Raw genomic sequence first — 14,434 nt, 5'->3', positions numbered from 1 at the left:
TTAACTAGTTGAAAGATGTTCATAAGTTAATCGAGTTTGCATCCGTATGGTATTTTCCCTCTCATCCATTTTTTAAGACTTATCAATTTATCAATTATATTTTTGAGTTCTATGCTGTGACTCAATTTTAAGTATTTGTCACATTGAAACATTTGAAACAACTTGACAAAGTATATAGACAAATAATGATCTTATAACACTACTACATTCAATGTGGAGGCAGAGCAACCACTGTCGGGGCAAATAAGGCCTTCTTGGTGCCTTTTTGAAGTGGTCAAATAAATCAGGTAAAAAAAATTTCAACCACATGCTGTTCAACATCGGAGACAACTATAGAAAATTACAAACTCACTTAACAAGATAAAATTTGACCTGAAATTAGAGAAGTTAATGAAGATCACATATATTAGTTTAGATTATGTTAATAAAACCATAAGGTCCATTAACAATTCCAATAGTAAATAAATAAAATTAGGAAGCATTATATTACTCTATACGTTTTTCTCTTCTTTTATGTTCACTCTACACTTTTTCTTTTGGTAAATAAACTTTTATTTATTAAAATCAATTAAAGAGAGGCAAGCATCAGAGAAATAAAAAAGAGAAAGAAATACAGATCGAACTTCCCAAAAGGAAGCCAAGTAAGCAGACCCAAACAGGTCATCAAACAAGCTGCAAAAGGAGCAGCAAGACAACTAATTACTAACAAAGTGGTGCACCAAAAGCAATAGAGCATCCCACCAAACAAATCTTGAAAAAGGGCACGCAAGCAAACACAATGAGTCTGCATTAAAGCTCATCAGAACAAGAAACAACTGCATAAGGACTAAAAGGAGGAACACTCCAATAGTCCAATCCCCCATCACATGAAGGTCAGCAGAAGAGGTTAATCCTGACTTAATTAAATTAAAGACTTTAATATGCTTCTAATCATATTATAAATGCATGTAATTCAACAGAATAGTATATAGGAGGTTTGGCTTCATTCCTAGAAAGTCTCCAATGTATACGCACCCTTCTACACTGAATAGACAGTAGTAGCTAGACAAAATTCTAAAGCTTTCTCTAAAGGTATGGTATACCACATCAGCATAAGAATTGAGTCCATATGACTTCACTGACAGAGCACTCAAAGAATAGGTGCTCATGGCATGGCTTTCAGGAGCTGCAACAAAGAATAATCCAAAGGATACTTAGAGTTGCAACCAATGTTTCGACATCACTCTCCATAAATTTTTGTGTCTAATACGATATATAATTATGCTCGATTGGATGTGGCACACAAACAGATTCTTGCATTACTTAAGCTCAATAAATTTGTCTCCATCTTGAACCTCTCTCTCTCTCTCTCTCTCTCTGTGCTTCTCTAGCTCCCTCCCTTTATACCCTATTCTTTCTCTTCTTTTATCTTTGCTTTGTCTCTGCAACAAAGAATCCAAAGAATGCTTACGTATATTTGAAGTATTATATTACATAATATTATTTTGTTATTCATTAATTACTTCTCTTGGAAGCAATGCTTGTTTTTATATTTAATTTTAATTACAGTTGATTTCAAAATGACCCCATCTTGAGCTTGAAAGGCTGCAATGTAGAAAGAAAAGAAAAGGATCTCCTCTTTTTCCCTTGCTACGCCATCTCTATTTGCATATGCATATATATGTGCATGTTGAGGAGCTCATTTATCTGTTTTTCTTTGCTACAGGTGCAACTACTTCGATACATATATATCTCTCCACCTTTTAGTATAACACTATTTATTCTGTATTAATTAGCTCCAGAACCATGGTAGGATTTTCGGTTTATGGATTCGATGTCATTTATGCCGCTATTTGAGGTATGAAAACTCTACTTGTGTTTAATTTTTTGAGCTTTTAAGGTTTAGGAAGAAACAACATATGAATATTATATTACAAGAATTTGTTTAATTTTAGCTCGGACTTACCAATATTTTTGACTGTTTTTGATATTGTAATTAAGAGGATATCACATATTTGGTTCACTTATTTTATACACAGTTTATACACAGTTTAGATCGTGGACCAAAATTGAACTAGATATAAAATAAGTAGACCAAATTTGTAATTTTCTTTTTGTAGTGGATAAGAATCCAAATAATGCTTAGTTTATATATGATGTGACCTGCTAATTCTAGAATTTGTGCTCCGTATGGTCCAACATGAGCGGTTGCATGATTTTTCAGCATTCTGAATTAGTAATTGGAGAGAGCGGGACAGAGAGATGGAGCTTCAACATTTCAGTCATGATCATCCACTGATGTTGAAGGAAATAGAGAAGAAAAATAAAAATGATCGGCTAGTTGTTTGCGTTGGGTGCGGGGACCCAGTGCTTGGTCCTAGCTACAGTTGCAACCAATGTTCCCACTTCACTCTCCATAAATCATGTGCGGAGCTACCCCCTGAGATGCATCACCCGTCGCATCGCCAACACCCACTTAGTCTCATAGCAAAAGCAGGTTACATATGCAATGCCTGTCTCAAAAGTGACTACTTGAACGCGCTCGGATTCCGTTACCGTTGTTCCCAATGTGACTTCGACCTTGACCTCAAATGTGCTTCCAATTGGCGCAACATTATTCAAAGTGACTGTCACGACCACAATTTCACCGTCTTTCGTAAGCGAATGCCATTGCGTTGTGATGCCTGTGGTGGAACGGACGAGAATGACACCTACTATCTCTGCACCATCTGCCAGCTCCTGGTCCATTTGGAATGCACTTCATTACCACGCCACATCAAAACAACCGGCCACCAACACCGCCTTGTGCTCACCTGGCTCCTTAAAAGCATTGATGTACCTCGACCAAACCAAATGTGTAAGGTCTGCAATAAACCCATGGGCGAAAACCAGGCTGATTATTGTTGTCAACGTTGCAGTTACATTGCTCACTATAGTTGCGCGATCAACAATATTGAGGACGACGTCCAAGATGAAACAACTGCACCAGGAAAAGAGATTAGCAGCTCTATGGAATCAGCTCATGCGCAGCAGTTCAACCATTTCAGTCATCAACATTTCTTAGTCCTGACCACGGATCAAAATGAGGTGGTGAAAGATGAGGATAGAATAAATACTTGTGAAGCTTGTATCCGACCCATCACAGCAACAGAGGTTTTTTATAGATGCACACAAGAGTGTCGCTTCTTTCTCCACAAAACCTGTGCTCAGTTACCTACAAAGAGGCATCACCCAGTAATTCACTCGCACCAGCTCACACTCCTCCCAAGGGCTCCTACCATTGGCAACGTGTTCAGGTGTAGGCTATGCAGGACTCTTTGCCAAGGCTTCGCCTACTATTGTGACAAATGTGACTTCTTCTACGACCTTCAATGCAGTATGCTTCCAGACTCTCTTACACACGAGGCTCATGAATTACCCCTCTTCTTCAATAACAGCACATCAAAATATAATATCGATCCTTGCAAGGGTTGTGGTGTTGATACTAAATACGGTTTCCGCTTCAGTTGTACTGCAGAGTACAACATCTTCGGCCGGCAGAATCGACGTAGGGCTTGTTTTGAATGTCCTTCCGATAGTAAGTTCCATCTGTGTGTTTCATGTGCTAAACTACCTCTTACTGCAAGGCACAAATACGACATTCATCCTCTCAAGCTCACCTATCATACGGTTGAAAATGAGCTGCGTGAATATTATTGTGAAATATGCCAAGGAACACGAAATCCAAAACATTGGTTCTACTACTGCAAAGATTGTGACTTCGATTGCCATCCTAAATGTGTTCTGGGGAGGTATCAAGTCAAGTTAGGAAGCACTTACAAGCATGATGCTCACCGACACCCTGTCACCCTTGTTGATAAGAGGAAGAGCGTCATTCCTTTTGATAAGAGAGACAACATTCTTTCTTGTGAGGTATGTGGTAAACCTTGTGAAGGATTGGTCTTTCAATGTTCTCAATGTAATATAAATATGCATCGAGAATGCATGTGTTTATAAAAAATCATTCTGAAAGTCATTTGTAGCGAAAATTCTAAGTTCTTCCAAATAAAATGTGTCTATGAACTCAAGACCTACTCTGACAAAGAGAGACAGATTGGTGTTATCTATTAGACCAAATGGTCATTGACAATAAAATTTCTATCTTGTCGATATATATATATGTTAAATGAGTTTAATTTCTTTTTATATAGTTATCTGTAATGTTCAAAACATATTATTCTGACATATTGAGTGGAGAAATTATTCTGACCTCGGATTTAATTGCTTTATACCCAATAATTTTCCCCTTGTGAGGAGAGGAGAAGAGGGAAACATTATTTTTTTTGGGTCACAAGAATAAGAGACTTTAAATATGTTTAGGGTAGAGATGGCAAAAATCCATTCAACCCCATTTACTAGGGAATTTTTGGGTAGGGATGGCAAAAATCCCCATTCACAAGGGGTTATATGGGTCACAAGAATAAGAGACTTTAAACATGTTTCTAGTAGCCTAATAAATTCATTTGAAGTGTTGAATTCTAACATCTGTTTATGATATTTTGACGGAATGGACCAAAATGACAAACATCAGAAAAGTTTGTGGATCATAATAGCGAAAAAAAAAAGTTTGTAGACCAAACCGAGAGAAAGTGAACAATAACAAGAACCAAATTGGTAATTTCCTCTAGATAGTAATAAACTCATTATATCTTTGTAACCAAAAAATAAAAAATAAACTCATTCTCTCTGCATAATCATATCATAGCTTAGTAGAGTATTGTTGATCTCTTACATTGTCCCTGTAGTTGAAAGATGTTCATAATTTAACTGGGTTTGCTTTGCATCCGTACGTATACGTGATATTTTCCATCTAAAGCATTTTGTAAGACTATAAATTTATCAATTATTTGAGTTTTATGTTGTGAGTCTATAATTCAATTTTCAGTATTTGTCTCATTGAAACATTTGAAGCAATTTGACAAAGTAAATAGACAAATAATGTTAAGTAAAGATCTTAAGCAACTAAGGCCTTCTTGGTGCTTTGTTTGAATTTGTCAAAAGGCTTCAGCTCTTCAGTTTTCAAATAAATCAGGTAAATTTTTTCAACTACATGCTGTTCAACACCGGAGACAGCTAGAAATTTACAAACTCAGATCAAAGTACATCTGAAATTAGAGAAATTAGTCAAGATCAAATATATTTTTAAATGATGAATTAATTAAACCCTAAACGATATCAAAAGTAAGATACAATTAGGAAGCGCGCATTACATTACTTTAAATACTTTTTCTCTTTGTTTCGTTTACGTACCTTTATACTTTCTCTTTTGGTTTTGGTATAAACTTTATTAATTAAAATCAATTAAAGAGCTACACAGAGGCAACCATCAACAAAAAGAAACAGAGAAAAATATGTAAAAAGGTACATTATAACATTATATTAAATTGTTTAGATATTTTGTTATTCATTACTTGTCTCAGCAGCAAAGAATCCAAATAATGCATATTGTATATATGATCTGACCTGCTAGTTATTATACAATTTATGCTCTGTATGGTCAAAACACTAGCACTTGTTATTTCTGCATTCTGAATTACTATGACTTAACATGCAAGATCAAAGTTCATCTGAAGAGAAATTAATCAAGATCAAATATATTTTTAAATGATGAATTAATCAAACCCTGAACAATTTAGAAGAAAAGTAAAATTAGGAAGCCAATTAAGTAGGCAGACCCAAACAGGTCATCAAAGAATCTGCAAAAGGAGCAGCTAGCAGGACAACAAAGAGTTGAGTCCATATGACTTCACTGCAAGAGTATGGCTTTCAGGAGCTGCATGTGTCCTTATTTCTCTCTTGACAACAAAGAATGCTCCACTTCTTAACTGAAAAGTGTTTTTTTTTTTTTTTTTTTTTTTTTTTCTGTTTTTAACATGTTTAATGGTTTTATTTTCTTGAAACAGAGGTGTAATATTGAAACTTCAAACAGACTTTGAGTATGACAATGGAGGAATTTGAACAGGCTTAAGTCCTCAAGCTAGAAAAAAGCTTTCTCCAAGGTATATATACCACTCTGCATATATAAGAGTTGAGTCCAGATGACTTCACAAGTTCACAGTAACAACACTCAAATTAAGAATAATCCAAATTAAGAATGCTTTTGTATATGTAAAGTAGATTATAATATTATTTGAAATGGCTTAGATATTTTGTTATTCATTATTGCTCTCGGCGGCAAAGAATCTAAATAATGCTTACGTACTGTGTATATGATCTGGCCTGCTAATTATACAATTTATGCTCTGTATGGTACAACATGATGAGCAGTTGTTTTTCAGCTTTCTGAATATATTACTAATTGCTGAGAGAGAGAGAGAGAGAGAGAGAGAGAGAGAGAGAGAGAGAGAGAGATGGAGCTTGAACATTTCATGCAGTTGCAAGCAATGTTCCGACTTCACTCTCCACAAACCATGGAAACAACTACTGCACTTGGAAAAGGAAAAGAAAATCATGACCCCGTTGATGATGATCGACTCCAAACATGATATGATACTTGATCATGTGGACCAATTGGAAACAGAATCAGCTGCGCGGCAGAACGTTAATGATTAATGATGATGATAGAATAAATATTTGTGAAGCTTGTATATATCCGACCCATCACACACCAAAAGATGCCTTTTATAGATGCATAGATAAGTGTCACTTGATGCTCACCCACACCCTGTCACCCTTGTTGAGTAGAGAAAGAGCGTCATTCCTTTTGATAAGAGAGACAACATTCTTTCTTGTGAGGCATGTGGTAAACCCTTTTGGTCTTTAAATGTTCTCAATGTAATATAAATATTCATCGAAAATGTGACTGTGAAAGAGATTCTGAAAGTGGTTCTGAAAATCATTGTGAAAGTCATTTTAAAAGTGTCTCTCACAAAGGGAGACGAGCGTTATTTACTAAACCAAATAGTCATTGACAAAATCTCTCATTATAATCTTTCTAAGTTTAATTTCTTTTTATATAGTTAAAACATGTTATTATTGTTGTGAGAAATTATTCTGACCTTGGGTTTAATTTCTTTATACCCAATAATTTTTCTCTTGTGGGCAGAGAACTAGAGAAGAGGGAAACATTATATATATATATATATATTTTTTTTTTTTTTCTATTTTTGTTTTGTCAGTTTAGTTTTTAGTTTTCGTTTCTTTGGGCCTCATGTTGGGCTTCGTTTGTTGGACTTTATGCCTTGCGTTGGTTAGGCTTTTTAGTCTTGTTGGGTTGTCGGCTGGGATGTTGCTCTTTGTTTCTTGTTTCTTGTTTCATGTAGCCATGCGTCCGTATGAAATTGACTTTGCAGCATTTACTGAGACCCAGGCATTCAAGTGAATGAATTGCAAGGTAAACTTTAAAATTTTTAACCCACTTTGTACTCTTTTCATACTTTTCATACAATGCAAAAGATAATGATTGCAACATCATAATGGTCATTATTGCTGTATTTATTACTTTTGTTTTTCCAGAATGTGACCAAATATTCACACTACAGTACTACACTACACTCAACTTATTTATTAGCTTTGTTTTCTCCGAATGCATACACACCAACCTACTTCACGGGATACCCCATTTTTCCAATTTAAATTGTGGGAAGATATCTGCATTGCCAGTTTCAAAAGGCTCAGATTTGAAATCGAAGAAATAATTTGCTAATAGTTTATGCAAATTTTGGTGCTTAATGTCTAAAACGATATCCTTTTTTAAGGTTTAAGATTACAAATTTTGAGTTCAGAATTTATATGAAAAAGATAATTAAAATGACATAATTTCGGCCCATACAACCAAATATCAACAAAAAATGCCCTCTCCTACCTTAGAAAATATTTGGTATATGTATCTTGCTCTCATGACCATTCTACTAATTCATTATATATAGTGAAAGTCTCAAACAAACTTAAATCTCACGTGTCCCGTGTGATTATGAACAAATAGTTAAAATATTGTAAACAAATTCATGCAAACAATATTATGAATAGGTGCAATAATAATTAATTTAAATTAAAATGTTGGTATCAAAGCAAGACTTTCTTGCACTCAGCATTCAAATTATGATGACCATGATATGCTGGATTATATGCTAACAGATGGAACAAGTCGCATACACGTAGTTTGAACTTTGAACCATTGCTATGCTTACCTAATTATTATTCTTTTTTTTTTTTTTTTTTGGGTTCAATCAGATACCTAATTATTCTAATTACGTAGAGCATTTTAAATTATTGTTGCATAGTTTATGCAGATATTAGAGCAACAACAAGAGATAGGCCAAATTTTAAACTTACCCAAATGGAATAAATTTATTATCTTTGCATCTACTATCTAGCATTCTAGCATTGCTCCAAAACCAAATATAATTTGATGGTCCTAGAACCAAGGTGGTGTGGTGAGTGGTCCATGTTTCTGGTGAAGGCTGAAGCTGAAACCATTATCAAGTGTCAACCTTATTTGTATGTATATATAGCATGGGTTGGTTGGTTGAAATTTTAGAGGACCAATCCCCTCCAAGGCACCCAATAATTTTGGTCTCACAAGTCACAAGAAAAGAGAGGTCACAAATTGCCACTTTGAGCCAATAAGTTGTCCCATGCACTTCCCTTCCTAAAACCATAAGGTGGGAAGAATTGAAGAAAATATTAAGTGGGATCACAATTTTAGACTATATTAGTCAATCACATTAAGTGGTAAATGATTGATAATTATTTACGATTCATAGTAATTTATGTAAGAACTAAACTCAATCCACTTAATATACTAATGTGATATAAAAATATGGTTAGTCACTCTAATATTACTCAAAATTGAAAGTATAAAGTGCAAAACTTCTAAAATAATCAGTAAATTTTGGAACTTCTAAATTTTTATTTATCATTTAGGGATTAAAAGTGAGTTTATAATAAGTTAAAATTTCATTTCGAATTAATGAATGTATTGAGCTTATTTGATTTTAAGTTATAACTCGTATATTATTGATCTAATTTGAATCCTCCGTCCTAAATCATAGAGAAAAAAATTCAAGGTTTCCCTCACTTAAAAGTTAAAACATTGGAGAAAATTGGGGGATTGGGAAATTTCAAATCTCATCCTAAAGAAAAGGTGAACCCTATTCTAGAAATTAAATGGATCATCGACTCATCGTGCTTGACAAAAAGAAAAAATAAATACAAAAGAAAAAAGAAAAAAGAAAAAAAAGTGGAATATTCAAACATCGCGTGCGGGTAGAGGCATCGGTCCACGTTTGGGTAAAAAAAACAGGGAAAATAAATTAAAATAAATAAACATTTGAGTAAAATTAAAAGGCGACAAAGAGAAAGCAAATATTTTATTTTCAAAAACCATAAAAAACGAAAAAAAATTAAATAAAATAACAGAAGAAAGACACATTTATAGTGATTCTGAAGCATACAGACAACAAAGACCATCGATGGCTAGCACCGATACGAGCAAGGCACTCTTTTTCTTCAATTTCCATATCCGGGTAATACGCGTGTTGTTGTTGTTTCGGGGCTCGCGGGGTTCTATTTGTTTATGTTTTTGTTTTTGTTTTTGTTCTTGTTCGTAAAGGTTGCAATCTGAATTCTTTGTCTGTTTTGCTAATTTGGAGCGAGACCCAGTTGTTATTTTGCTCAAACTGGTGCTTTGTGGAGGCATTTGGGTTGGAAATCTCAACTGGGTATCTGTGTTTTGGTTTGTTCTTTGTTCTACGTGTTGTGCTTTTGTTTTTTCTTTTGATTAGTAATGGTTTTGGATGCTTGGGATGGGGTTTTGTTTTCATTATTTTATTGCTTGCACCTCTATGTTATATAAAGGGAAAGTTAGTTTTTGGCAAAACACAGTTTGAGTTTGAGGGTGGAAATTTGTTTTGGAATTTGTATGTTCTCTCTCTCTGAATTTTCTTTGATGAGTGATTATGATAGGAAGGTAAATTTTGGGGTGTTTAGTCATTTTGGTGAGAAAGGGGTTTTTATTTTATTATTGCAATATTGAATTGGGTTGTGTTTGTTGCGCTATTATGGTGTCATTTTTTGATTGATAGTTTTGATTATATTGAGAAAGCTGGTTGCTTAGTTCTCAATGACGAATCGATTTTGCTATCTTGTAATGTTTTTCATGGAAAATTTTGAACTTTTTTTTCTTGGGGATGAAAATTTTTAAACTTTTCATTGTTAGTGCAAATGAGAAAAGGGGTTTTAGACAAACCCAGTTTTGAATTGATCTGGGTTTGTTTTCATCTTGATGAATTTGTTTATAAATCTGAAAATCTGGTTAGCTGTGTGACGATGGAAAAAAATGGAAATGGTTTGGTTTATCATGATTTCTTTTTAACTTCGTTCAACTCTCTCATATCACTTTTTATGCTGAAAGACTTTCCATATTTTAATTTAAATGGTTTCCATGGTGCATATTTCTTCTCCATAATGTTTTTTCTTCTTTTTCTTATGAATTTGTGTTATTGCTACCATAATAATTATCAATGATGAAATTTGAATATTGATTTGTAAACTAAAGTTATTTAAAAGTGTAGTTATGTTAAAATTTCTGAGATTCATGATATACTTCTACTTTCTAGAGGGTCTTGACTGCGATATGCAGGTCTACGAATTCTTGAAATTCTCACTGGTAAAACAACTTCCACAATTTATCTCAGTGTGCTGGGGGTTCAAAAGCTAGAAGAGCACATTGAAAGCTAATATAAAAAAGTGTAGATATTATATGTGGAAGGTCGACCATAGGAGATTAGGAATTACCTAGCTGCCAAGCAAGAATCTGTTCTAAGTTCTTTAGATCAGAAAGAGACTGTAGGTTGCATCAACTGGCTGACTTGCTCATACTTCATTAGTTTCTTAACAGTGTGTTGAGCTGAACAACCATTTGCCATACTGTGTCCATTCCATAAATAAATTTTAATAACCTTGTTTACTTTGTCTTTTGTGTGGTATTTGGACCAGACTTGAATGTTAGATCCTGTAGCAAGTATTTCATTTATAGCATGTGATATACTTCTAAATAATTTTTATTCATCTTGTTTGACAGAGATAGGATACCATTGGAGAATTGAGAGTGGAATGGTGGGCAAGTAGAATATAGTTTTGGATCTTGTGAGCCAGATTTGAATCATCTGTGGCTCCTGGGGTCCACTCTTGCAAAGGAGTTCTTGAATCCTGCCTAACGGTGTCAGATTATGACATGGCAATGGCAAAGTCGGAGGCAGGTAGTATACATAGTAAGGCTACCCCTGGTTCGGGTGGAAAACATGGTCTTTATTCAACCAATGGTGTGCATGAGTTACTTGAGTGCCCTGTGTGCACATGTTTAATGTACCCTCCTATTCATCAGGTACATTTGCAGTTCAGACATAGAGATTAAAAATTGATCCTACTATTTGAAAATTTGTAACTTTTGCCTATATAGCAGAGCATTCAGTGAACATATTTGCAATCATGACCTTTTTTTTAATCACTCCTCTATAAATGTTGTATACATGTATTCAAATGCTGTTGCAAATCAAATATCATTTACAGTCAACTTCCTGTCATCACTGAATAAACTATAGGATTCCATTTATTGTTTAATTAAAAAAATGACAAATGAGAATAAAGAAATTGCTGGCCAAATGCACTGTTGGGTTAAAGCCTTCAAGCATATTAGCATAAAGGTAATTACTCCCTCCCCCCCAAACCAACCAATAAAAGAAAATCCTTGAAGTGTAAGGGTGAATTGAATTGTTATTAACTTATGCCTTGATAAGAAATGGATATGTTGGTACCGTAGGGACTTTTTTGGTAAATCCTTCTGGAGGAGACTAGTTTTCTTACTTTTCTTGTTGCATATGGGATAAAGAGAAAAAAACAGAAAGCAATGATTGAAGGGAAGGAAAAAGCTATGGGTACGTACGCAGCAGTGCACATGATGGGGATAATTGTAGTAGATTAAATACTTTTAGTTTGGATGGTGTTGGGTATTAGGCTTAATAAGTTTTGAATCAGCTCGTTGTGAAAGTAGCTGTTAACTGTAGGTTCTTGTGGTGGAGTGGATGGTTTAAGGAAGGGAGATGTCTTGGAAGTTTGGTTGCCTAACATAAAGTGACTCTTGTAAGGGGTTTTGAGGGAAGTGCTTTGTGTTGGTAGTAGAATATTGTTTTGGCATGATTTGTAAACTTCTATTGCTTTTTTTTATTTGGAATTTTGGGAATGACAGTTGACACTAATGCCTCGAAACATCATCTTCATATATCTTATTATTAGTTAATTTAGTTTACATGATAAATCTGTGATGCTTCTTTGCTTTAGCTTCATCTGAACTTAGTTTCAATATGTCAAAATTTATAGAACTATCATCCCCTCCCCCTTTCTCGTTTCAAATGCAAATAATGAGATTGTACTATGCCTTTGTAGATGACCCCATCATTTTTGTTATTATTGTTCACTTAATTTAGTTAATTATTTTTATTATTATATGTACTATCCAAAGTCTTACATAGTTGAGTCTTAACTATTTTAACTTATTGATCTTAATTTTTGGGTTTGCTATTTGCAATGCCCTGTGGGTCTTTTATTTAAGTATTAAAAACGTTTGCTTATTGGCTTTTGGAGGTCATATCCCCTTGAAGTGCTCAATTTCTCTCACCTCGTCTGTAATTTTCTTATTTTGTTTTAGTTGGGCCTGGGGATAGTGTTTATCATCCGGCATCACATATTCTTTTTACTCCATCCTTTTTGTTCTAAATTTATTATTTTGCAGTGCCCAAATGGCCACACGCTATGTTCGGACTGCAAGGTTAGGGTGCACAATTGTTGCCCAACTTGCCGCCATGAGCTTGGAAATATACGGTGTTTGGCTTTGGAGAAGGTTGCTGAATCATTGGAACTCCCATGCAGATATCAGAGTTTAGGCTGTCATGATATTTTTCCATACTTTAGCAAGCTCAAACATGAGCAAAATTGTCGATTTCGTTTATACAATTGCCCTTATGCCGGATCTGAGTGCTCTGTTACGGGTGATATCGCAACTCTCGTTATGCATCTTAAGGATGATCACAAGGTAGACATGCACGATGGGTGTACCTTCAACCATAGATATGTTAAAGCAAACCCACATGAAGTTGAAAATGCAACTTGGATGCTAACTGTAAGTTTTTTTTTTATTTTTATGCTTTTCCTTTACGTTTTCTAACATGTTATAATAAAATTTATAGAATTGGGTTGTTTATTTTATTTTGATCCATTTTTATCGATTTTCTAGACAAATTAATTTTTCTGTTTATATGAAAGTCTGACCCACATCTTGAATTCTGTTTTCACTTGCAGGTCTTTAATTGCTTTGGAAGACAGTTCTGTTTGCACTTTGAGGCTTTCCAGATAGGTATGGCTCCAGTTTACATGGCTTTTTTACGATTCATGGGAGATGATATTGAGGCTAAGAAATTCAGCTACAGTTTGGAAGTTGGTGGAAATGGCCGTAAGCTAACATGGCAAGGAATTCCTAGGAGTATCCGTGACAGTCATAGGAAAGTTCGTGACAGCCAGGATGGACTCATTATTCAGAGGAATATGGCTCTCTATTTTTCTGGTGGGGATAAGCAAGAACTAAAGTTGAGGATTACTGGCCGAATATGGAAAGAAGAATGAGATCTGGATGTATGATTGGTGTTTAGGTGTACAGTTAAAAAGTCCGAGACTGGCTAGGGTAGCTCCACGTGGAAGCGTTGTCGAAGTATTCCGATTGGGTTTTTTTGTTTAAACTTGGGGTTTATGTGATTGAGCTTGAGGGTCTTTTGCAAACCGATTTATCCGCTGACTGCTGCCCGGTGAGATCAGAGTTGCAAGTTAGTATTGGAAATGGAGGTTTGAATTCTTCAGTGGGGTTGATGGAAGTGCAGCAGATGCCCATGTTGTTAGCATCAATAATTTATTTTGTTTATGCTTTACCCTCAAGACTGACACGAAGTCCTTAGCTTCTTATGTATCTAAATGCATCTATTGCCATATGCTTGTTGTACCTATGTGTTTATGATATAGTGTGGCCATTAACACCGTATGGCCTGAATTGGTGATGAATCAATTCAAGAGCTTTTCTGCTTTTGCTTGGCTCGTTCAAAAATGAAATTTGGGCAAATGAATTGTGTATGATATTCCTTCAATATCAGCTTGATTGAAGGATACTGCTTGTTGAGACAAACTGCTTATCTAATATCAACATAAATATTCAAAATATTGGAAATCTGGTACTACTAAAGCTTACTAGGACAACAATTTGTTCTGGAATAACAAAGGCAAGGAAACATACACTCTCAATTTTGCCACCATTTGTTAGAGAAGAAGTAATTACTTAGGGGTACAAGACTGTTGGTATTTGAATATTGATAAAGAAAAATTGTATTTTTTTTATATGAGTTTGAAGAAGGAAAAGAACGAATCACGTGATGAC

At 34.7% G+C, this 14,434-nt stretch overlaps 2 protein-coding genes across 2 annotated transcripts; both read left to right on the top strand.

Annotated features, from left to right (window-relative positions):
• The first annotated feature begins 1,693 nt into the window (after positions 1-1,693).
• Positions 1,694-3,975, top strand: LOC147282279 (uncharacterized). The gene is made up of 2 exons (XM_086245946.1): positions 1,694-1,837; positions 2,204-3,975. Exon 2 carries the CDS (start codon positions 2,242-2,244, stop codon positions 3,973-3,975), a length of 1,734 nt encoding a protein of 577 aa, XP_086102072.1. The 5' UTR covers positions 1,694-1,837; positions 2,204-2,241.
• A 5,367-nt stretch (positions 3,976-9,342) lies between these two features.
• On the top strand, positions 9,343-14,086 carry LOC147282278 (Protein with RING/U-box and TRAF-like domain). Its single transcript, XM_086249362.1, has 4 exons — positions 9,343-9,485; positions 11,042-11,344; positions 12,749-13,135; positions 13,315-14,086. The coding sequence occupies exons 2-4, from the start codon at positions 11,195-11,197 to the stop codon at positions 13,633-13,635; spliced, it is 858 nt and encodes a 285-aa protein (XP_086105488.1). The 5' UTR covers positions 9,343-9,485; positions 11,042-11,194; the 3' UTR covers positions 13,636-14,086.
• The last annotated feature ends 348 nt before the right edge of the window (positions 14,087-14,434 follow it).

The sequence above is a fragment of the Dryas octopetala genome, chromosome 6 (genome assembly GCF_963921425.1).
Source record: "Dryas octopetala chromosome 6, drDryOcto1.1, whole genome shotgun sequence".
Taxonomy (NCBI): domain Eukaryota; kingdom Viridiplantae; phylum Streptophyta; class Magnoliopsida; order Rosales; family Rosaceae; genus Dryas; species Dryas octopetala.
This window is presented reverse-complemented; position numbering and strand designations above follow the sequence as displayed.